Source organism: Marmota monax, unplaced genomic scaffold (genome assembly GCF_021218885.2).
Source record: "Marmota monax isolate L192 unplaced genomic scaffold, Marmota_monax_Labrador192_F-V1.1 WCK01_AAM20220418_F8-fsc00114, whole genome shotgun sequence".
Classification (NCBI taxonomy): domain Eukaryota; kingdom Metazoa; phylum Chordata; class Mammalia; order Rodentia; family Sciuridae; genus Marmota; species Marmota monax.
The window spans coordinates 116,405-139,013 of record NW_026694943.1 but is presented as its reverse complement, the minus strand read 5'-3'; the positions used below and the strand labels follow the sequence as shown (position 1 = coordinate 139,013).

The window sequence follows — 22,609 nt, the reverse complement described above, 5'->3', positions numbered from 1 at the left end:
TTCTATCTTCCATACAACAGTAGAACGCAATTCAGCCAATTACCTTGTTACTTAACTATAAGGGTTTCTTTCTCTCCAGTTTCAAATAACCTGCTCCTTGTTTCCACCTGAGATCTCCCCAGGACAGCCATTAATGTTCATATTTCTACCAATATTCTGTTTATCGTCATTTATGTGTTTCCTGTGATAATGGGGCTTCCTCTCCAGCTCTCCTCTTTTCTTTTGGAGCCTTGTCAGCATTTCCTACCAACAGTTTCCTCCCAGCAATGTGCAATTTTTCCAGCATGTACCTCACAACTCCTCTAGCTGTACCCCATTCTAAAGCAACACCCACAATTTTCAAATTGCCATTACACTGTATTACACTTTTTAGTACCAAAATCTATATTAGTTTGCTGACATAATAAAATGCCATAGGCTGGTGATTTAAATAAGAAACATTTATTTTCTCACAGTTCTGGAACAGGAAGGCTGAGATCAGAGTGGGTGCTGGCAGGATTGGTTTCATAGAAGGGCCTCTTCCTTGCTTCCTTGCTGACAGTCACCTCCTCTCTGTGCACATGGCTTTTCCATGGTGTATGTGCAGGCAGGAGGAGAAAGAGACAAACTACATCTCTCCTCTTAGGCCACTAATATTATCAGCTCAGAGCCCCAACCATAGGCCTCAATTAACCTTAATCACTTTCTTAAAAGGTTTCGTCTCCAAATCCAGCCACATTCCAGGTTAGGACTTCAATATATGAATTTGGAGGGAAGACAAACATTTAGTCTATAAGATTCACACATAAAAAGGTGAGTCAAAGATGTTTAATATTAATAAGTGAATAAGTATATTCACAAGTTTTAGGACATCAAGTAAATATCTATTTATCATCTATTTATCCATCTATCTATCACCTATCTACCTACCTACCTATATTTTGCCTTTTCCTTAATGTTCTTCAAAATGCTTCCATTTAGTGTCATTCTTTTAACAACACACACCACAAAGTACTTTATTTGTCAACAAGATGTATTTCTGAGAAAGAATGTTTATACTTACGTTTCTGTTGGAATTGTAAATGGAGTCATTCTGTAATTCAAAAATGGACTTGAAATCTCAAGAAACTGTTCAGGCTTCTTTATTACTGGTTCTAAAAAGTAGCAGTTAGGAATTGTGGTATACATTTTAAAAAGTCTTTTAGAATTGTATGCAGATCTTAACATTAAATGCAGTTCTGATTAGATTAATTATGCAACATATTTTTATGTTTATGCAACATATTTCAATACAGTTAAATTGAAATTTACAAAGATACTTAAGGGTTTTTTACTGAAACAGTTTATGATCTTGCCAATATTAATTTTTTTTTTCTGTACCACATTTGCTTCCTAGGGTGTGACATGAAACAGTCTCGAGGGGGAAAGATGGTAATATCTTAAAGAAATATTACTTGGCATTTGCTGCTATTTCAAGTACAAGAATGATTTTTCTATAAAAGAAAGTTTTTTACTAAGAATGTGTTCTCTTTGTTAGCCTCTACAACACAGTGACTTAAGACTGGAAGAGGAAATGGGAGAACTTAGTGGAAGAACAGAAAATGTAATAAACTAAAGGTCAGAGTAGAAACAAAAGCACCAGGTGAGAGAGGATCTGCGGACACTCCTAACTCTGAAGCTGATCTAGAAGTGGGAACACAGCTTGTGCCTTCCCATGGTGAGCACTGAAATTGGACATGAGGAAGAGAAGTGAGGCTATAACACAGTACAGACTAATTTTCTCTGACTATTCCATTGTCATCCTCCAAAATGATCTCTCTCCCTATTTTTTGGTTACTTTTTAATTTAATTATTGAGACTAATAGAGAGAATAAAGACAATTATATGACATCCCTAGGGTAAGGACACTGCCGGTATAGAATTTTACTAATCACGAGATTACCATCCCCAATTTACAGAGAATATGACATGGAATTACACAACAGTCAGTTGCAAAATCAGAGGACACCTGTATGTTCAGTGTTCTTCCTTTCATTCTGTTGTTCCTTAATGCTCTGAATGAACAACTGTTTTTAGTGACTCATTGCATTTAACTAAAACATAGCATTTAGGAGGCAGGCAGTCAGGAAGAGATGAGGGAGGGAAAGAAGGAGTTCTTGGAACTCAAAGCAGCACACGCACTTTGTTGGTACCAACAAGTCACTGCTGAACTCAAAATAATATGTGGCAATGTCTGAAAGAATTTAGCAGAAAGGGGCGAGGTGGCTGAGCCTGAATAAAAAATAAATCCACCATTTCTCTTTTCCACCCCAAACAGACTTTTTTTTTTTCTTTTTGTTCCTTTCTGGCAAGGATAACCCATGTTGTGCTAGAGAAATCTTTGCTACCAGCTGTACTGGTGGTGTCAATGTAGGCAGAGAGCAAATGTGAAGAAAATTACATGGTTACCAGTTGTAATTTATATTTTTAGAATGTATAAATTATGGTGGGATATAAGAGGCGAGGAACAGGTAAATATTTCAATCTATGTGATTAGTGCAGTTTTAGGCTCCTGAGTACCACTGAGTCTTACAATTTCCTCTGTGACTGGGACACAGTTCTCTTGTCACTTGAAATGAACTATTACCCACCTTTGAAGTGATAGCAGGAGTTAAAGCAATGCAAAGACAGTCCCACCACTCATAAGGATACAAGAATGAATCCTGGGATCGACCGCTGAAACATATCTAAAATCTCAGCAGTGATGCCTTTGGTAAGTGGCAAGTGTACGTTCACTATGTCTCTGCCTTCACTGTTTCACTGTATGTTCAGATGACCTTTGAATGAAACTCCTGCTATAGCTTTAAAGTTGAATGCCCTCCAAAGGCCCAGTGTTAAATAAAGGCGTGGTCCCCAGAATGGCACTATTGGAAGGTGGTGGAACCTTTAGAGGTAGGGCCTTGTGAGAGGTCTTGGGCCATTGGGGATGTGCCCTTGAAAGAGACTGAGGATTCACAGTCTTTTTTTTTTCTTCTTCATTGCTTCCTGGCTCATGAGATGAATGGTCTGTCTTTCATGTGTTCTGTGTATGAAGGCTCCTTAGAGTACCAAACCAATTTTAGAGGGGAATCTTCAAAGCATTAGCCCAAATAAACCTTTACTCCTTATAAGTTAATTGCCTCAGCTATTTAATTGTAGTAACAGAAAGTGATCACTTATACAATCTCTGATGCAATAACTTCCAGAAAATGATGTTACTGAATTAATAGAATTATAAAATAATGAAATATTAGACAAAACAAATGGAAAACATGCAAAACCAAGGAGATGTACATTAAAATAATAATAAAATCTATTTTGAACAGGATAATTTAAGCTTCTAGGAATGAGAAAAAAAATTAATACTTAAATAATTTTATACACTACACACATACAACCCATAGCATTCCAGTTTTCCTCATCCTGTATTTAAAAGTATACATGTAAATTAGCTATGAGAAGAATATGTATGCTGAATAGACATACAAAAATATGAATTATTGGTTTATGTCTCAATTGTTTGATTATTAGTATTTCTTTTTAAAAATCCATCCCCTCATTTCGTGTTTTTGCTTTAAAATTGATTTTGCACTTATGGTCTCATTCATTCCTTTTCTTGCCCTCTTGGTCCTGCTTTTATTTAAACATTATGTGCATGGGGGAAAAAATAGAGTAAGAACAAAGACTTGTAGAGAATAAAGATGTGAAGGTTTGAAGACATGGATTGTGAGGAATTTAAAAATGAATTGTGAGAATATAATAACAGAATGGGAACACACTCCTCTCTCTCCTTAGTCCATGAGAACCTATTTATTTCTAAGGAGATGACCATCATTCACTAGGTAAGTGTACGTATGAAGGTATTAACTTGGGGTCCACTTCATAGTAGAAGTTCTATTTTTATAGGAATTCTAATTATAAATCGAATAACTCAAAGATTATGTTCTGCATGATATTCCATGGTGATTTTCCCCTTGGAAATTCATTCCAGAGGCTTGATGTACTCTATTAAGTTTCCATATTATTTACTATAAGCTACTTTCCTATCATGCTAAGAAAACAGTGCCATCACTCAAAGAGAGAGCTTGATTGGCTGGTCAATTTAGAAATGAACAAAAAGGCTTGGGTTTCTGAGATGTCTTTTAAGAACATAGAATTTAGATATAAAATTCAAGTAGGTTTTAGGTCCTGCTAAATGGAGCTGGACCTCAACATTCATCTTTCATCACAAAAGAAATTATTAAACTTTTAGGAAAAGTAGCAGAATACAACAGTCACTAATATGCCATTATGTAAAAATGTGAGTGTGTAACCGATGTGATTCTGCAATTTGTATTTGGGGTAAAAATGGGAGTTCATAACCCAATTGAGTCAAATGTATGAAAGATGATATATCATGAGCTTTGTAATGTTTTGAACAACCAATAAAAAAAATAAATTAAAAAAAATAAAGAAAAAAAAACTTTTATGAAGAGAACTGGTAACTGGAAACATTTCAAGACAGCACGACACTACCTTGAGCTTCATCTGTTATGACCATCTCTTTTTTGGGGCGGATGAGCTTCCAGCGAGGTAAGGGAGGTGGTTTTGGTGGGGCTGTAAGAGGACATGACCTGCTTCGCGTCACCAGCACAGGATGGCTACAGATGTGGGAGAGTCCATATTCTCTAAGTTTCTCAGCAGAATTTGCCTAGGAAATGGAGAAAAGATTCAAAAGGATTCTTTCAGTCACCTCCAGTTTTAAGATCCTACTTTCGTCAATATAAAAATGCTATCACCATGAGACTGGTAATTAGAAAATTTGACCATCCATTTTTGTACCTCCTTTATTATAAGCACTGTCACCATTTATATTTCTTTCCATCTTTTAATTTTGATGGAGAGAGGCTAATGTTCTCCTCTGAAAAAAATGAGAGACTAGAACTAGAATCAGTTCTAAAGGCTCAAGATCCTCATGAGACAGCAATTTAGCACTCTAGTCATTGTCCAAAATTTTCACCATGATTTTTATAGGTCCAAGTTTTAATCCTAGTGTTTATTACTGGGAATTGTTACCTAATATTAAAGACAATTCACTGTCCTATATGTGCTCAGGTCAACTGGGTGGCAGGCGGTTGCCTTTTCTAAGACTGTTCCCTCACTTTCTAACAGCGGGCTCCCTCTTGGGAAATCCCCCTGATTATTCATGACAGTGTGGCATTCATGCAAGTGCACAGGACACAAGCTGCCCTGCCAAATCTAGGAGTGTTTCCATATTCAAATTCTCAGCTCTCCTGAAGCCACTCTACTTTGGAATAATTCAGAATAATATTTACATAGACTTGGGTTACTGACTTCTGCCTAATATATGCCATCAGAAATTTAAAAGTGTGTGAAATTTGAAGTTATAAACACACACACACACACACACACACACACAAAATGTAAAGTACTAGTCTAAATAACACATGTATACCATATCCAAATTCTGACTTTCACAGCTTGCTTTAACACTTAAAATAAAATGCAATATTACTACATTAAAGTTGGTTTTGCCAATAACTCTTCCTTCCTTCTAATTTTGCATCATTGATTTTGATAGAATAACTGCAATTGAGTCTCTAAATTTATAAAAGGGTCACTTAGAAGACCCTGCAGTCTACCCATCAGCCTCTTCCAAATTACTGCTTTAGCTGGAATCTACCTTGCTCTCAGGACTCAGCTCAACCTATACTTCGCCAAGACATGTACAAAACAGGTGGGGGCACCCATGAGCTAGAACTGGGGGAAGAAGGATGAGTCAAGTAGAACCATGTAAAAGTAAAGATATTCAAAGTAAAGATAAAAGTGACTTAATGGTCTTTAGAGTGGCCTAATTAAGAAGTAGAGAATTTTTTTTCTTTTTCTTTTTCTTTTTTTTAATTGGACTTTAGCAGTTTGCTGAAAAATATTCCAAAATTTCTGTAATTATGTCTTAAAGTGGCTTTAAAAAAACTTTCCTAGAAACTTCTCCTACAGCTTGAACCTTGTCAGATTTTAGAAATTTCCATGGATCAAGTTAATACTTGAAAGTAATCCTTTCAATGAAATCTTCTTTTTAAAATTTTGTTTCTTATACTTGTAGATGGACAGCATGCCTTTATTTATTTAGTTTGTTACATGGTGCTAAGGATTTAACCCAGTGCCTCACACATTCTAGGCAAGCGCTCTGCCACTGAGCTACAGCCCCAGCCCCTTTCAATGAAATCTTATGAAAGAATTCGAGGTCATTCAATAAAAACCTGCCTCATTTAGTATTTAAAAAGGTGTAGTTCTATAAAAGTCATACTTTTGGGGGCACATGCTTGTAATCCCAGCTGCCAGGGAGACTGAGGCAGGAGGATCGTCAGTTCAAAGCCAACCTCAGCAAAGGTAAGGTGCTAAGCAATTCAGTGAGACCCTGTCTCTAAATAAAATACAAAATAGGACTGGGGATGTGGCTTAGTGGTTGAGTGCTCCTGAGTTCAATCCCCAGTGACCCCCCCAAAAAGTCACATATTAACAGTATCAAAAATAGAGGTCAGATTCAAAGAAGTATTTATACATTCAATAAATTGAACATTTTTTCAAGTGATATTTTTGGCCTACCTATGTTAATTTCTCATTATTGCAACAAGCCTTTGCATTTTTAAAGTCTTTCTTTATTGAACTGTAGAGTGTTTGAAAGTAAAATGATTTCAAGTATTTTGAAAATGTAAAGTACCAGTCCGAATAACAAAGTATGGTGTGAGCACCTACTTATTGTTTGAGTCATCTGCCAAAGTACCAACTTGACTTTAGCATGAGAAATTTTAAAAAGGCAATTTCTAATTTTTCATTTTATTGTCAACGTACTACACAATGATTCTGATTTATGTAAAACAATGTTATTAATAAGAGTTCAATGATAAGAAATTTCATCGAAGAATTCAAAGTTCCTTGGATTAGCATTAGAGGCAGACAGGGATTTAGAATAGTGCTTGAAACACCCAGTAGGTGCCCAATAAGTTTTTATTGAATAATTCATAACACTTGCAATAGATATTTCCTTTCCTAAACTCCTTTTACTCTTTTACCCCATTTCATTTCAAACTTTCTGAAGGAAGGAGCAGGAGCTTTGGCACACAGAGGAACCTTTCTTAAAACTCCTAAGTCATCCATCTAAATAAAACTATAACCATTTAGAATACCCAAGTGGGGAGGATGTTGAATTGTGTAGGGTAATTCCTGGCATCTTGCTCCTTTTCAAGTTTTATTATAGTTTCTCTTGTCATCTTCTTCACTTATTTAAATAAATGCAAGTTATTAACTTTGTTTTACTTGATCTCATTGTCTTTGTTTAGCAGTGTTCTCCATTTAATAAAATTTTATTAGGAAAGAGATTGTTTCCTATAGGCTTATTATTAAAACATTGTATCTCTATTATAATCTGATATTTATCAGGAAACTAGAACAGCCTCATAGATAGAGCTAACCTAAAAGAATCAGCAGGCAAGCTAGGAGAAGCATGACCCTCATATGACCGTCATAGCCTTGGGGGCAGGTTAATTACTGTTGCCTTTGCTGTGTTAATTGCAGATCCCCTGACAACTTATACTATTTCAACATCCAAGGTGTGGATTTATAAAGACCTGACTTCCACCCACAACTGCGGCTGCCTTTCCCATGTCTCCCTTTACAAGCTATTGATTTCCAGTAGTTTCCTGAACCCAGTGGGGCCTCTTTCACTCCAGCCTTTCCAATGTAAGATTCTCTCTGCTGCTAACACACTCTTTCTTGTTTACCTGCATAACGTCTCAAGGTCTTAGCTTAAACTGTTAGTTTTTCTTGGGAGTTCTCTGGTTATCCATTGGAAAAACTGACATTTGTGCTTTTTTCTTCTCCATTGATTTTTTTTTCATTCATTCATTCAATTATTCATTTGGTCACAACTCCAAACACACATGGTGCAGCTACATCTACCATGATGCAGGCACCTCATGAGCCTGGTGTTATGACAGGTTTCTAACTGTATTAGCAAAGTTTGCTTAATTGTCTGATTGCCTCATCAGATTCTTAAGCTTTGTGAGGAAAGACTTGGTCAATCTTACTTACTTTGTATCTTTAGGACATAGCATATTGTTAGCATATAATAGATAATTAATAAACTGAATTAACCAGCAAATGTGCATATATGCTTATAGGGTTTTTTTTTTTGTCTTTTAAATTCAAAATTAACTTTGTGTTTAATCTTAGATTTTTCAGTAATACCACCATAAGTTCAATTAGATTATTTTGCATACTGTTGTTTGTTAAGTAAAGCATTCATCCTAGGCCTACATGTTAATGTTTTTAAAAGAGTCTGAGTACCTCTCAAGACCCAAGGCCATAGCACTGTACAAAACACGCTAGTGTTCTTTAATAGTGCAGATAGTCTTTAACTAGAATATCTGAGCCAGACCGCATCAGTGGCAGGAAAAGAGGTTAAGAATCAGGGATGAGGTGGCCAGCCCTAATCTCAACAAGATACTTGATTTGAGAAAGAAGTTGGAAGCACACTTGGAATATTGTGCTACTTATTTTAAGAACCGGAACAAATTTCTGATTCTGCTATTGAACTATAGCTAATCACAGCTTCACTTTAAAATCAGAGAAACTGCTACTATCCCTCTACTCAAGATGGCATTCTGTGTCTGATCATTTTTATGATGTTATCACTGCTCCGTGGTACATTTTTGCAGTTAGGAATGGCTCTATCTAAAAAATTGAATGAGGAGGAAGGAGAAGAAAGAGCAAGAAGAAGAAGGAGGATGAAAAGGAAAAGGAGAAGAAGATAAAAATGATAACATTATGCTCCCAAGCTAATCTAAAAGACAAATACAATGCACATAGTAAAGTATTATAATCAGTATCCAATAGGAGTATTTACATTTCAAGCTAATTTTCATTAAAGTTTTAAAGCTCAGCTCTTTCGAACTAACCAAAGGAACATTCATATGCACTTATGTCACTGTAACTCTTAGTCTTATACTTTAAGGTAGTGACTTTAGAATGTAAGGAATCCTAGCAATTAAGTATTAGATGTCTAAAGTTCCAAAACAGTATTGGGACCCAATACACTCTAAATGCAATTTAGCATTTGTCGAAATATATTGTATAGAAACTTGATACACTTTATTATTACCAGGGAAATGGAAAAAAATTTCCCTAACAACAAAAGGTAGCTTACAAATTATACAACAGCATAATATTATGCATCTGCTAAAAATTATAATGACTAAAATGTAATGCCATGAGAAAAATGCTAATAATGTAATTGTTAAATGAAAAACTGGTTTCCACTCTATAAAAAAAAAGCACACAAGTACACAGAGAATAGATGCATAGAAGAAAATTAAAGGATATGTGCCAAAATGTCGGCAGTGCCTGTGCTTAGGCATGTATACCATGAATATTTTGTTACTTTTGACCACATTTTCTAAAATTTGTTAAATTTGAAAGAAAACAAGCAAGTAGCATTTACATTATATTATTTTTGGATACAAGCAAGTTCATAAAGTGGCTGTCCAGCCAGAGTGTGGATTAATTCAAATCATCTTAGGTTAGGAAAATATGTGTGGTCTATGTATGGGAAGTTCATTAATCAGTATTCAGGAAAGGTATATATCATTTTCACTGACATTTATAAAGTCAACGTTTCCTTCTGTGTATAATAACAAATATTTAAAACTAAAGTGTGACTGTATTTTTTTCTCTTTTTAAAAAATCAGAATTGTAATCATCTAAGATAATTTTGGATGTGCCAGGTCCCTGTAAGTCAAAGAACCCCTCCACCCCACACCACCTACACACACCTTAAATAATAATGTATTTCTTGGTTTTGAATGCTTACCATCTTCTCTAATGAAAAAATCTTGTTTTCAAACAAATAGAGAGGTGTAAAGGTAGCATAAACAGCCATATGAGGGGACTGAATTCCTGAAGAACCTGTAAAACAAACATTGTCACAAGAAAATTCTAATAAAAATGGGTCTAAGCAGTCACGTTTTCACTGTGCCTCATGTGACCTCACATGGCAAAGGGAAGGGGGGGAGAGAGAGGCAGGGGGGAGAGGAAGGGAGGGAGATCTACTGTCTTCCTCTTTTTATTAGACCAGTCCCCACTGAATTAAGGTACCACCCTTGTGACCTCATTGAACCCTAACTACTTCTCTAAAGAAATTATCTTCAATCAAATGTGTGAAATATGATATGTCAAGAGCTTTGTAATGTTTTGAACAACTAATAATAAAAAAAAAATTTTTAAAAAGAAATTATCTTCAAATAGACTCACATTGGGGGTTAGGGATTCAACACTTGAATATGGGGGATACACATTTCCTTCTGTAACCTTCTGATCTCAGCTCTTTAAATGTATGCCCTTCTTACACGCAAATGACATTTATCCCATCCTCAAAGCACCAAAAAAAAAAATCTTAGCTGATTTTTACCTCAATTTCTACCTCAAACAAGTCCAAAGTCTTGTATAAATATCTAAATAGCATATGGTTAAGACTTGAGGTTTGAGTCACTGCTCCATAACTATGAGCCTGTGACACTAGACAAGGTAGATGCTTCCAAACACAATGTTGAGGCAGGCAAAGGAAAGATGATTTCATTCCAAAAGGAAGAAACAGGAAAGGAGGAAAGAGGAAGAAGAGACGGATTCCAAGTAAGTCTAAAACCTCACAAGGCAAAGTCCAATAGATCTTAAAGCTTTAGAATAATCTTTGGCTGGATTCTCTGCCTTCTGGGCTCACTGTTACCCAATAGCTCTAGGTAGTGGCTCCAACCACTCAGACCTGGGTGGAGGCCTTGCCTGGTGACTCTTTGCAATGGATCCACTCATAAGGATATTGGCAGGAGTGCCCACCTGCTCTTTGTAGGGGTAGCCTGACTTACTGAAACAGGAAAGGTGAGCCTACCCGCTGAGGCTGGGTGGAAACAGTCTAGCTCCTTGGGCCTTCATGACAGTGGAAGCCCTGAGTGTCTTTGAATCACTTCAAGGGATCATTCTTCCCTTTTCTTGAAAGATAACACATATTTATTTTCAAAGCCAGACAGCTCTATTGTTCTGTTCTGTAGACTTTAGAAGTCCAATAGCCTTCTTTTATTCCATCCTGATTTCTCTATTCCCTTAGTTAAAATGGTCTTGACTCTGTGGGTACAAATTCATTTGTATTCCTTATCTTTGCTGAGATGTCTAGTCCATTGCTAATCTCCTTACAGAGTGATTGTTCACACATTCTTGGTATTGTTTCTACAACAAGATTTATCTCTCTCTCTGTTTTGCAATAGAGACTGAGGATTTCCCAAATCTTCAAGTTTTTTTTTTTTTTTTTGCTTCATAATCCTCACAATTTACCTCTCATCTCTCATATCTCACTATATGTAGTAAGGAGAAGTTAAGCTTCATCTTCAACATATTTTTGCTTAGAAATGACTTTATGTAAATATTTTTTAATATTATTGATTATACAGTGCCATCCCCATTAAAATACCAATGATGTTCTTCTCAAACTAGAGAAAATAGTCCTAAAATTCATTTGGAAGAATAAAAGACCCCAATAGCCATAGCCGTTCTAAGCCAATGCTTAGAGGCATCACAAGACCTAACTTGGTTACTACTACAGAGCCACAGTAACCAAAACTATATTGTATGAACATAAAAACAATTACATACAGCAATGGTACAAAATAGCAGGCATAAAGACAAACCCACACAGATATAGTCTTCTGATTCTTGACAAAGTTGCCAAAAATATACACTGGAGAAAAGACAGCCTTTTAACAAATGGTTCTGGGAAAACTGGTTATCTTTATGTAGAAGAATGAAGCTAGAGTTGCACAAAAGTCAACATAAAATGGATTGAAGGGCTAAAAATTAGACCAGAAACTATGAAATTCTCAGAAGAAAACATAGGGTCAACACTCCAACATTTAGGTGCAGGCAATGACTTTCTCAATAGGATTCTAAAGTTCAGACATAATGCCAAGTGTTGATAAATTGGGATAGCATCAAATTACAAAGCTTCTAAACAGCAATGGAAATCATTAAGTTTGTGAAGAGAAAGACCTACAAAATGGGAGAAAATTGTTGCTAGATACTCTTCTGATGGAGGATTAATATCCAGAATATATAAAGAACCTAAAAACTTAATATCAAAATGACCCCCAAATAACCCAATTGATAATGGGCAAATTAACTAAACTGACACTTTTCAAAAGAAGAAATTCAAATAGCCAACAAATATATTTTAAAAAATGCTCAATATGGTTAGCAATGACAGAAATGCGAATCAAAGCTGCACTTAGATTTCTTCTCTCTCCAGTTTAAATGGCAGCCTTCAAGAATAGAAGCAATATTAAATGCTGCAGAGGATGTGGAGAAAAAGGAACACTTTTACACTGTTGGCAGGATTGTAAATTAATAAAACTAACATGAAAAAGAAAAAAAAAGTATGGGGTTTTCTCAAGGAGTAGGAATGGAGCTATCATATGATGTAGTTAGACCATGCCTCAGTATTTATCCTAAAAATTAAAAAGTCAGCATGGTAGAGTGATATATGCATATCCATGTTTATTGCAGCACTATTCACAATAGCCAAACCATGGAACCAGTGTAGGTTTCTGACAATGGATGAATAGATATAAAAAATTAGTATATATATGGAGTTTTATTTAGCCATGAAGAATGAAATTATGTCATTTGAGGAAAAATGAATGGAACTGAGAACATTATGTTCAGTTAAATAAGCCAAATTCAGAAAAGTCAAGGGTCATATGTTTTGTCTCATATGTGGAATCTAAAGAGGAAAAGGGAAAAGAAAATTGGGGTGAGAATGGAGAAATCTCATGAAAACCAAAAGGAAATCAGTAGCACAGAGGAAAGGGACCAGGGACTAGGGGGAGGGAGGAGGGAATGGCAAGGGGAAAAACTGGGGAATGGCATTAGCCAAATTAGATTGTGTGCATGTACGAATATATAACAACTTACTACATATATGTATCTATATACAATTATAATGCACCAAAGAAAGATATTGGGGGGAAGGGCCCTCCAAGACAATCTTGGCTGCTTCTAGAAGGCACCTCAAAACTCTTCCAGCCATTACCCATCACAGTTACAAGGCCACCTCCATATTTGTAGGTATTTGTTACAGCAGCACCCTATTTCATGGTACGAGTATCTGTATTAGTCAGGTGCATCCAGAGAAACAGAACCAATATAAAATATATAAAAGGAGATTTATTATAAGGAATTGGTTCACATGATCATGGGGGCTGACAAGTTCTAACTATATAGTTCCTGTCTGAAGGTCAACAGACTCAAGGCCCAGGAATAGTCAGAGTTTCACTTTGAGTCCGAAGGCGATCAGGCAGCAGGAATTTTCTCTTATTGGGGGACAGCCAGACTTTTTCTCATGCATTTAACTGATTGAATGAGGTCCACTTGCACTAGATCAAGCAGTCTATGTTACCCAGCCTACTCTTTTAAATATTAATGGCTTACAATCAAATATCTGGGCATTACATGGTTCAGTGAAGTTGACACATAAAATCAACCATCAAATTAATTCTCTTCTAAATTCTGATTTTAAAATCTTTAAGTTTAAAAGTTTTTTAGGGGCTGGGGTTGTGGCTCAGAGGTAGAGCAGCTGCCTGGTGTGCATGAGGCACTGGGTTCGATCCTCAGCACTACATAAAGTAAAATAAAGACATTGTGTCCACTTATAACTAAAAACTAAATATTAAAAAATTTTTTAGTTCAAATTATATCCCATATTTGCATATTATACAATGAAAGTTTTTATGTCTTTCCTAAAGTTTCTTAAAGCCAAATATTTAATATTAAGGAATCAAATAATTTGCCATAAACCTATAATGTCATTTAAGCTCTAGACTCTATATGATATTAAAATAAAAATTTGACTATGATGCAAGTATTTTGAGAGAACATTTTCCATTTATTTTATAGTATTGAATGATAAAATCTACAGAAACTTGGGAATTCTAAATTAGGTCATAGAACAATAATTACTAGAAATATGAGGTAAAGAACATGGTCTTAACATATAGCTATTAATAATGTTGATTGCCACAGTCTGGCTGGGCAAAATAACTGGGGGGGTGGTGACAAGCAATTTGTGAAGATTGATACAGCAGAAACCGCTTTATTACGGGACAGAGAGGTATATATACTTAACTAATTACACTCAGTTAACTTAATTAACATAAACTAGATACAGCAGTCAACCAATAAGGAATCCTCATCATCTTAATGATTACACACAGCTTAACTTAAATGACATAATCTAGACACAGCAGTCAGTCATTAAGGAATCCTCATCATCCTAATGGCTTGCTGGCCTTACTTCACAAACCACTCCTCCTAGCATACTGCCAGGCGCCATCTTAACTTGGTTGTGGACCTCATCAGTTGATGACAGAAAAAATGTGCTTTAAATTCTATGACAATAACATTTTCATGGGATTGCAATATTTAATGTGAAAATATTGAAAACATCAGCGTTTATTCAGGGGTCAACTTCTAAATATTTAATAAGCATATATCATGTCACAGACCATCAAATTGAAGCTGCTTATAAATACTGGTATCACAGTTTTGGTGTTATCATCTTATCACTAACCTATGAATTCTGGGTAGCAACATAATAAAAACAGGTTATTTTAAGCTAAAATATTTACATCTTATAAAAGGGATTCAGGGGACCAGAAACTCCCCAAAATAGGTAAAACATTGCACATTTGTGTGCATACTAAGTGCCTTAGTCTATTTTGTGCTGCTATAACAGAATACCTCAAACTGAGTAATTTATAAAGAACCAAAATTTATTTCCTCACAGTTAGTGGCTGGGAAGTCTAATATTGAGGAACTGGCATCTGGTGACAGTCTTTTTGCTGTAATATCCCATGGCAAAAGCCAAAGGGCAAAGAGAGGGTTAGACAGAAAAGAGGGCCAAACTCCCTCTTTTAGAGTAAGCCCACTACTGTGATAACCAGTTCATTTGTGCAATAGTGCCATTAATCCCTCTGCTCCACCCTCATGACCTAAAGCACTTCTCATTAAGCCTCACCTCCCCAAAATTTTGCATAGTGACCAAGTTTTCAAATCATGATCATTGTGGGGCACATTCAATTAATAGCACTAAGTATTTGGGAAAAGAGAGAAGTTTCATAATTTTCATAAGATTCTCAAAGAGTCTGTTAATGAAAAAGATAAGAGATATTTGAAAAGAGTCTCAGAGAATTCATATTTGGTCCATTATATCTCTGTAAATATGCTATCTGATTTCCATAATACTACTTCCTCATATCATTACATATGAAAAAAAATGCTTTCAGAATATCTTAGAGGCAAATATTTGGATCCAGGAGCTCTGTATCTTTTAAAGAACAACTCATTACATAAACCATAGAATGTTCTTATTTGTCTTCCCAGATGTTAAAGTAGTATTTCATGGAATAAAAACAAATGCATACAATCAAGTCGAATAATTGATGAATAAATTTAAGGGAGAAAAAAGACCCACTTAAGGAGATGACATTTAAAATTCTAACCTCTAAAACTGCCTTAAAATATTTGTACAGTCTTTAGAAGTTGTGCAGCTTCCAAAACTGCCTTGCTAATTACATGTATTTTATTGCTTAGGAGGATTTCATTGGTATAATTTAGATGTTTCAGTTTAGTGCACCTCTTCTTATTCCCTATATTTCAGAAGACTCTGCTATAAAATAAATAAGATTGCTTAAGTATCATTTTTATCATTGATTTCATTTTATGTTAGATATTCACTGCCTTAATAAATAACAGTTTCAGCCTGAAACGATGATTCACAGTGAGATGAACTCCAAATTACTACATAACTACTGCAAATTCATAAGGGATATTTGTCTAAGATTATAAATCATTTTTCAGTGTGATATTAACTCAATTTTTTATAGTGGCTAACTTTTATTGAATGCTTACTCCATGGTAAGCTCTGATCTAAGCATTTCACACAGACATGACTAAACCCCAGACAGATTCCAAGCAGCAATACACGTCTCCCTGCTCTTCCCAGTCTTCCGCCATCTTTAACAGTGTAACCTTAACCACACCAAGTTAGAAAAGGGGGATTTCACATAAGAGCATTTATTTCAGGGGTCAACTGGCAATGGTGCACATTGCTTCTGTTCCTGTTCCATGGGCTAGAACACAGGCACAGGCCACATTTTACTTCAACAGAGGCTGGAAAAATCTGTTCTCAGAAGGAAGAAGAAATTATGAACATCCAGCAAAATCTCTCTCATGGTCAGAAAATAGTCAACCTTACTCTTCCAACAAGACATATTCCAATCTTACTGATTTGTATTTTTTTTAACAAAGTTTTTAACAGTTACCATGTTACTGAGCTATTTTATATTACTAAACAAATTCTAAGTTTTCTTGTAGTTAGGTAACTTCAAAATTCAAATCTCTAATATTCCTGATACTACTTCTTTCTCAGCTATGAGAAGGGTCTGATTTGTTCATTTTTTTTTCTAGAGCTTCAGTATTTTAAATTAATGTTACAATTTGAATTCAAGATTTTATTAAGTTACATTTCAAATTTAGTTGTTTAGAGAATAAGTGTTCAACAAATTTTAAAGCTGCTAATATCCACAGATATTGAAGGAGGTATAATACAGCAGTGTGAACTCTGGAGCAGTACTCCCTGGGTTCATAAAGCTAGTTAACACTTCATTTAGAGTTCCTCCAAGAGAATAGTCAATGCCAAGAAGCTGCCCCTTGTGCCGGAATAAAGGTCTGCACAGGGTCCTCTCAGCAGAGTTTTTTAGTTGCTGTGGTGAGTGACTACAATACAGCTCCTATTCTCTTCTTTTCATGGTGGAAACTTATATTGCAGATCTTCTGTCCTTCTTCAACAATACATTAGATATAGGGGTGGACCTACATGGTAGTGGGTATAAGCACATGACTTGGAGATCCCAGACTTTGCACTAGATGCAATTACTAAATAGCAATTTGGTTGAGATTCTTGGTAAGAGGTGAACATATTATATATGTGGGAAGAAGAATGACATGGACACCTGAAGATCAAGGAAGTGGAATGTGGCAATTATTGACGGTTTGCCACCAAAATGGTTCCCTCTTTCTCCAAAACATTCAGCTAAACTCTATTTCCTGATTTCCCTTACAGTTAGGTGGGCTATAGACTTCTATCACAGTCAGAAGGTGGTGAGCAGAAGCGATACAGGATACAGCTAGCTCTGCCCTTAAAAATGCCACTCTTGCAGAGCTCTAGGTCTTTCTCCGTCTGCGGGTATAGAAATTTAGAATCCACATTGCTGAAGTTGTCAGAGCCATAAGAAATAAGGAGGCTGGGTCTTCCAAACACCATTTAGAAATGAGCTTCTTGCCAATCATTAACACAGGTCTTTGATTTTATGTAATTTATATACATATGCCAGTCATTAACACAGGTCTTTGATTTTATGTAATTTATACACACACACACACACACACATATGTATACTGTTTGAACCATTTGTTAGTTACCTTAATTAATACATTTACTTTCAAAAAAACAAAATAAAAAAACTCTTAAATGCCACATAGTTATTAGAGTATATATTAGATATATAAATGTAAATATATACATATATGTATAAACATGAATAAATATCTGCATGATTTTTGACACCTTATAATTATATATTATTTATAACATTTTAAAACTTTGAGTGACATATTATTTTAATAACATCTGTGATAAATGCACTACTTTCATAAAATTAATAAAATAGGAGTACTTCATGTTAAACTTTCCATGATTTCTCAGTTACCTATGACATTTTATTTATGTCAAGTTGAATATAAATAATATAAATGTCATGTTATTTTTTTCATAGAGTTTGAATTGTAAGTCAATTACCTTTTAAATGCTCGGGGTCCCTGTATAATCTGGTATAAGTAAAACCAAAACAGCTGTTTTAAGGAAATGAATTTTAACAATACCATCTCCCAAACCACTTACATTTAACTGTATGGGAGAAGGAAGTTCATATGGCCACTGTCTATTATTTATGGTAGATAGAGTCCTGTAGAATTCATTTTAACATGGTATCTTGGACATGTTTAGGAATTAACAAAGACTTCAGCAATAAGTATCCTAAAATGTATTTCTACCCACATTTACCAAGCACTTTACTTGGACTTTAATAATTAATTCTCAGAGGAGCCCTCACAGATACCATGCTCACTTTAAGAAATCAGAAGATTCTGATTTTAAGGAGCCTCCATCAATTGCCTGGTGCTTACTCTTTCCATAAAGGATTTGACTCAGGCAGTGGCTCCAATCGGAACCTGCGTTCTGTATATTGACATTGACCTTAACTGTGTTCCAGTGGAAAAAAGGCACCATTACCCTCACTTTCACAAAGAAAGAAACTAGAGCAAATTTCAGCCATTTTAATAAAGATGAACTTTGATAATGTGATATTTCCCACTTTCAGAAAATATTACTTAAGGCATCAATACAAGAAAATAAATTTTAATGAAAAATTAAAGATGCAGTAACTAGTGACTATTTTCTTTACCACATCACTGGACTCATTTCAGTAAACATCAGAGGCCAGAACTATTAAAATTTTCTAATAAAAATCATTATAATATATTAAGGAAGAATACAAAATGAAAATAAACCAGATAGATAAAGCACAGTGCTGGAGTCAGAAAGACATATTTTCAACCACGTAATGAAGGATGAGCTGAAAATTGTAATCAACACTCTGGGAGCACTAAGATAGAGGACCCCTTTGTTGGGACTACAGAGTCTCAAAAGAGATATTGAAATCTCCTCTTGAACAATCTGAAGTGTAATTTTTTTTTATAGTATATGATACCATTAGAGGCTGTTGTACTAGATTGTTTTAGGTTGTACAGAGGATAAAGGTCCCCTGACCCAGGACCTTTGGAACCATCTGTCTATGTAAGTTGGAAAGATATTAACTAAAACGAGGGAAATACAGTATGATTTTTATGTAGTAGATAGAATCCTGAGCATTTTCACTAAGAAAACATGATCTTTATACAATGAGACTGTATAGATCTGCTATATCTGTCCAGTCACAATGTGATACACAAAAAAAGTATGGTTGTCAGTAAACAGGCCACCACTATAGACCATGCTTCATGGTCTGAAACTGTCAAAGAGCTGGAGGTACATACACTGTGAGCAAAGAGTTACACATACACTTTTTCTTTAATTTGGATGTTACTAAACGAGGAATTTCAAATTTACTTAGATTTGGATGATAAATTTAGACTTGTAAGCATCTTTCAGAAAAATGCCCACATGGGGCTGCTTCTCCTTGGACTGTCATGCGGGAAGAACTTGGCTTGCTTCTGTCTTCTACAGAGGACCTGGCCGCGATGTGCACAGCCATCCTTTACATAGAGGGCCCAACACTTATGGGAAAAGCCCAACAATCTTTCTTAGATATTTCAAAACAGAAAATACATCTCTGTGCTTCCACATTTTCCAGCATTTTAGGGAACGACTAAAATAAAGAGACAAAGAGCTTACAATCGGAGAGGGACTGCATGGAGTGCTGTACATCTGATGAGGGTCTTGAGCCATGAATTGAAAATTTGAATTTTTCCTTTTCCTTTTCTCCATCTTTACTTTTTTTCTTCCCAAGATCTTTCATATCTGTTTTCTCTAACATAGCAAAAAAATCATAAATCTTTTAACTAGTAACTCTCAAGCTACATTTATTAGTCATTGTATTAAAAAAAGACCAGAACAATTATATTTTTTGAAATGTAAAACTATAGCAACAACTTCCCCCAAACATAATCTCCTTTAATTAGAAACATCACAATAAAGCCAGAGAAGTTTTTGAAAATCCACATGTACTTTGAAAGACATCCAACATTGCTTATTGTTATACATAATAACTAAATTATTATACATAATTTTGCATTTCATGGAGATCATTATTGGAATATATTTTATTTATGTAAAATTAGAGTGCCATGCTAATTTTCTCAATTAAAAAATGTAAACAACAAACAACAAAGCATGGGCTGAGGGTTGGGTCCTGACTGTGGGACCCTCTAAATCTTATCTGGGGCCTTCATTTCAAGGAAACAAGTTTTGTTCCCAAAATATCTTTTTGTGGAACTGGAACTCAACCAACACCCACAAACCAACCTCCTTTTGCCAGCATGGCATGTGTAATAAAACCCATGAGCCCAGAACTATCCCCACTGTTTGAATTCTTATGCATAAACGCATCTCTATGAAATATGTCCTCCTTTAATATAAAACCAAAATTTCCTCCAAGATTTTTTTTACTCACAATCCCTTCCAATTCTAAATCAGAATTTTAGATTTTGGTCATTTCATTCTCTGTATAAGCTACTAAATTTATAATCACCATTAGTCACAGGGTTTATTTTCTTAAAACTTTGCATAAATTAAAAACAGTGGGTATTAAAAGCTTTATACAGTTCCTTAGTATCCAAAATATACCTGTTTCATTTCTTAGCGTTAACAGATTTAACACCTATGCTTGATATAAAATTGAGGAAGATCATAACTTCAAGGGGAGGAAGAAATATTTAACTGGGAAACTTCCATGCAAAAATGTGTTATTAACTTTCAAATGTTAACTTGATTCAATGCATCAAATTTGGTGTAGCAGTTTGTGATTTCATTTATAATTTTAAAATTGAACTTTAACAGTCTTCAGACACCTATGCTGAATTTATTATTTAAAAATAATCTACTATCTAATGAAAATAATAGAAAAAAATAAGCTGTTTCATTTAGAAATTTGGATAATATGTAACAGTATTTACCAAAATGTGTTTTTGACAAATATCCTAAGTAGTTGTTATTTCTCTTCCATTTAAGTCCAACCATAGGGCAAAACCCTGTTCTAAATAACTTGCTATCTGAGTCCTAATTGTACAATCCTCTCCACATCAACTCAAATCTCCAGGACACTACATTTTCCATCTCCACCTCACTCTCGGCTCAGAGCTAAGCTTTCTATTAATAGAGAAAGTCGAAGTCTTTTGTCAGAAATTCTCAACTTCTCCCAATTAAATAAACCTGTTCACCCACCCACATCTGTATCAAACACCCCTGTCCCTACATGACCTGTGTCCAGCCATTAAAATGGCAGAGCCATTAGTCTTCCTGGGCTGGGACAATCCCTCCTGCTGGACTGTGGATCCTACTCCTCCCATATTCTCAGGAAAAGTGCGCTGTTGAAGTCATCTCCTCTAGATCCTCCCAATCATCACCTAAAACCACTGCCGTTCTCCCTGATTAGGTGAGCAAATATATATTCTGTCTGGGTCCCACATCATTCCCTGTCAGTTCCACTTTGTGACTCTCCTGTTCTTCAAGAACTTCTATAGATTATGTTATGTCCCATTTACTTCGTTAAGTGCCTCCACTATGTACTTCATTCCCATCAGTCCCCAGTGTCTGATGACATTCCCATGAAGACATCCAATGGAAAAAATTAAGTTCTCATTATAGTTCATCTCTCAACAATACCTGACAGTCTCTCTGATTCTTGAAACATCATTATCCCCTCTGATTTCAATGCCCACATGCTCTGTTTGGGCTTTCCCTGCTTCTCTGACACTCCTTAATCTCATTCATCAGCCCATGAGCTCTCAGATGTGTAGGTGTTTCAAATCTCAGCCTTCCTAGTCTTCTCACACTATACTTTGTCCTTGTGAAATATCTTCTATGGTTTTAGTGTGCACTTGTCAGTGACTCCCAAATGCACATTACCAGTCTTGAAACCAGTATAAAAAATTCTCTTGTCTTAAAGGCATTTCAAATTCAATATATTCAAAACCATTTTGTGCTCTCTCCTAATAGGTGCTACATCTATCCAGGTTTGCAATTCAAAATTTTCCCAATTATCTTTGCTAAGTTCTGCCATTTTTTTACTTCTTAAATATCATTTGAATCAACCACCTCATCTGCATCTGCACTGCCAATACCTTCTTCCCTATTGTTATAAGCTGATGTGACAGTCGCCAAGTTGGTTCTTACACATTGGCCCACACCCCTAATACCCCGTTCCACCTCCAGACTATTTTTCTCAGGCATTAAAGTGATCCTTTGAAAGAGCAATCAGATTGTGATTCTATTCTAAACTCACCATTGGCAGTCAGTAACTCTGATGACAAAAAGATCAATAACCTTGGAGCGACCTATACGACTTGATCCAATTATTTTTCTTGAGCCACATTATCTCTTCACTTCCTCTCCTACTAAACACATTTTCTACCCACTCCTTCAACACACGGTCATCCCTCCTACTGCCTGATAATCATTGTAATCATTATTTACTCTGCCTGGGTTCTCTTTCCTCTACAATCCTCATCTTCCTCTAGGTAATTCCTCAAAATTCCTAGAGAATTCTTCCCTGATGGCCTAGAACAGGTACCCCAATGAATTGCCAAAGATCCTATACTTCCTTTCAAGGCTCATATTTTAGTATGTGGTTATATACTATTTTTGACACCATGAATGTTAGTCTCTTTCACTAGATGTAAG

The 22,609-nt window shown here is 35.4% G+C and overlaps 1 protein-coding gene across 6 annotated transcripts in view; it reads right to left on the bottom strand.

Moving 5' to 3' along the window:
- Positions 1 to 22,609, bottom strand: part of Adgb (androglobin) — a 170,528-nt gene that overhangs the window by 108,262 nt on the left and 39,657 nt on the right. For 5 of the 6 annotated variants that reach the window (XM_046427449.2, XM_046427450.2, XM_046427451.2 and 2 more), the window contains exons 9-12: positions 19,604 to 19,738; positions 9,866 to 9,960; positions 4,513 to 4,687; positions 1,043 to 1,133 (exon numbers count right to left, since the gene is read on the bottom strand). In XM_046427449.2, coding sequence (XP_046283405.1) covers positions 1,043 to 1,133; positions 4,513 to 4,687; positions 9,866 to 9,960; positions 19,604 to 19,738 — 496 coding nt within the window. The remainder of the gene's footprint in view (positions 1 to 1,042; positions 1,134 to 4,512; positions 4,688 to 9,865; positions 9,961 to 19,603; positions 19,739 to 22,609) is intronic. The other variant, XM_046427454.2, reaches the window with a different exon arrangement.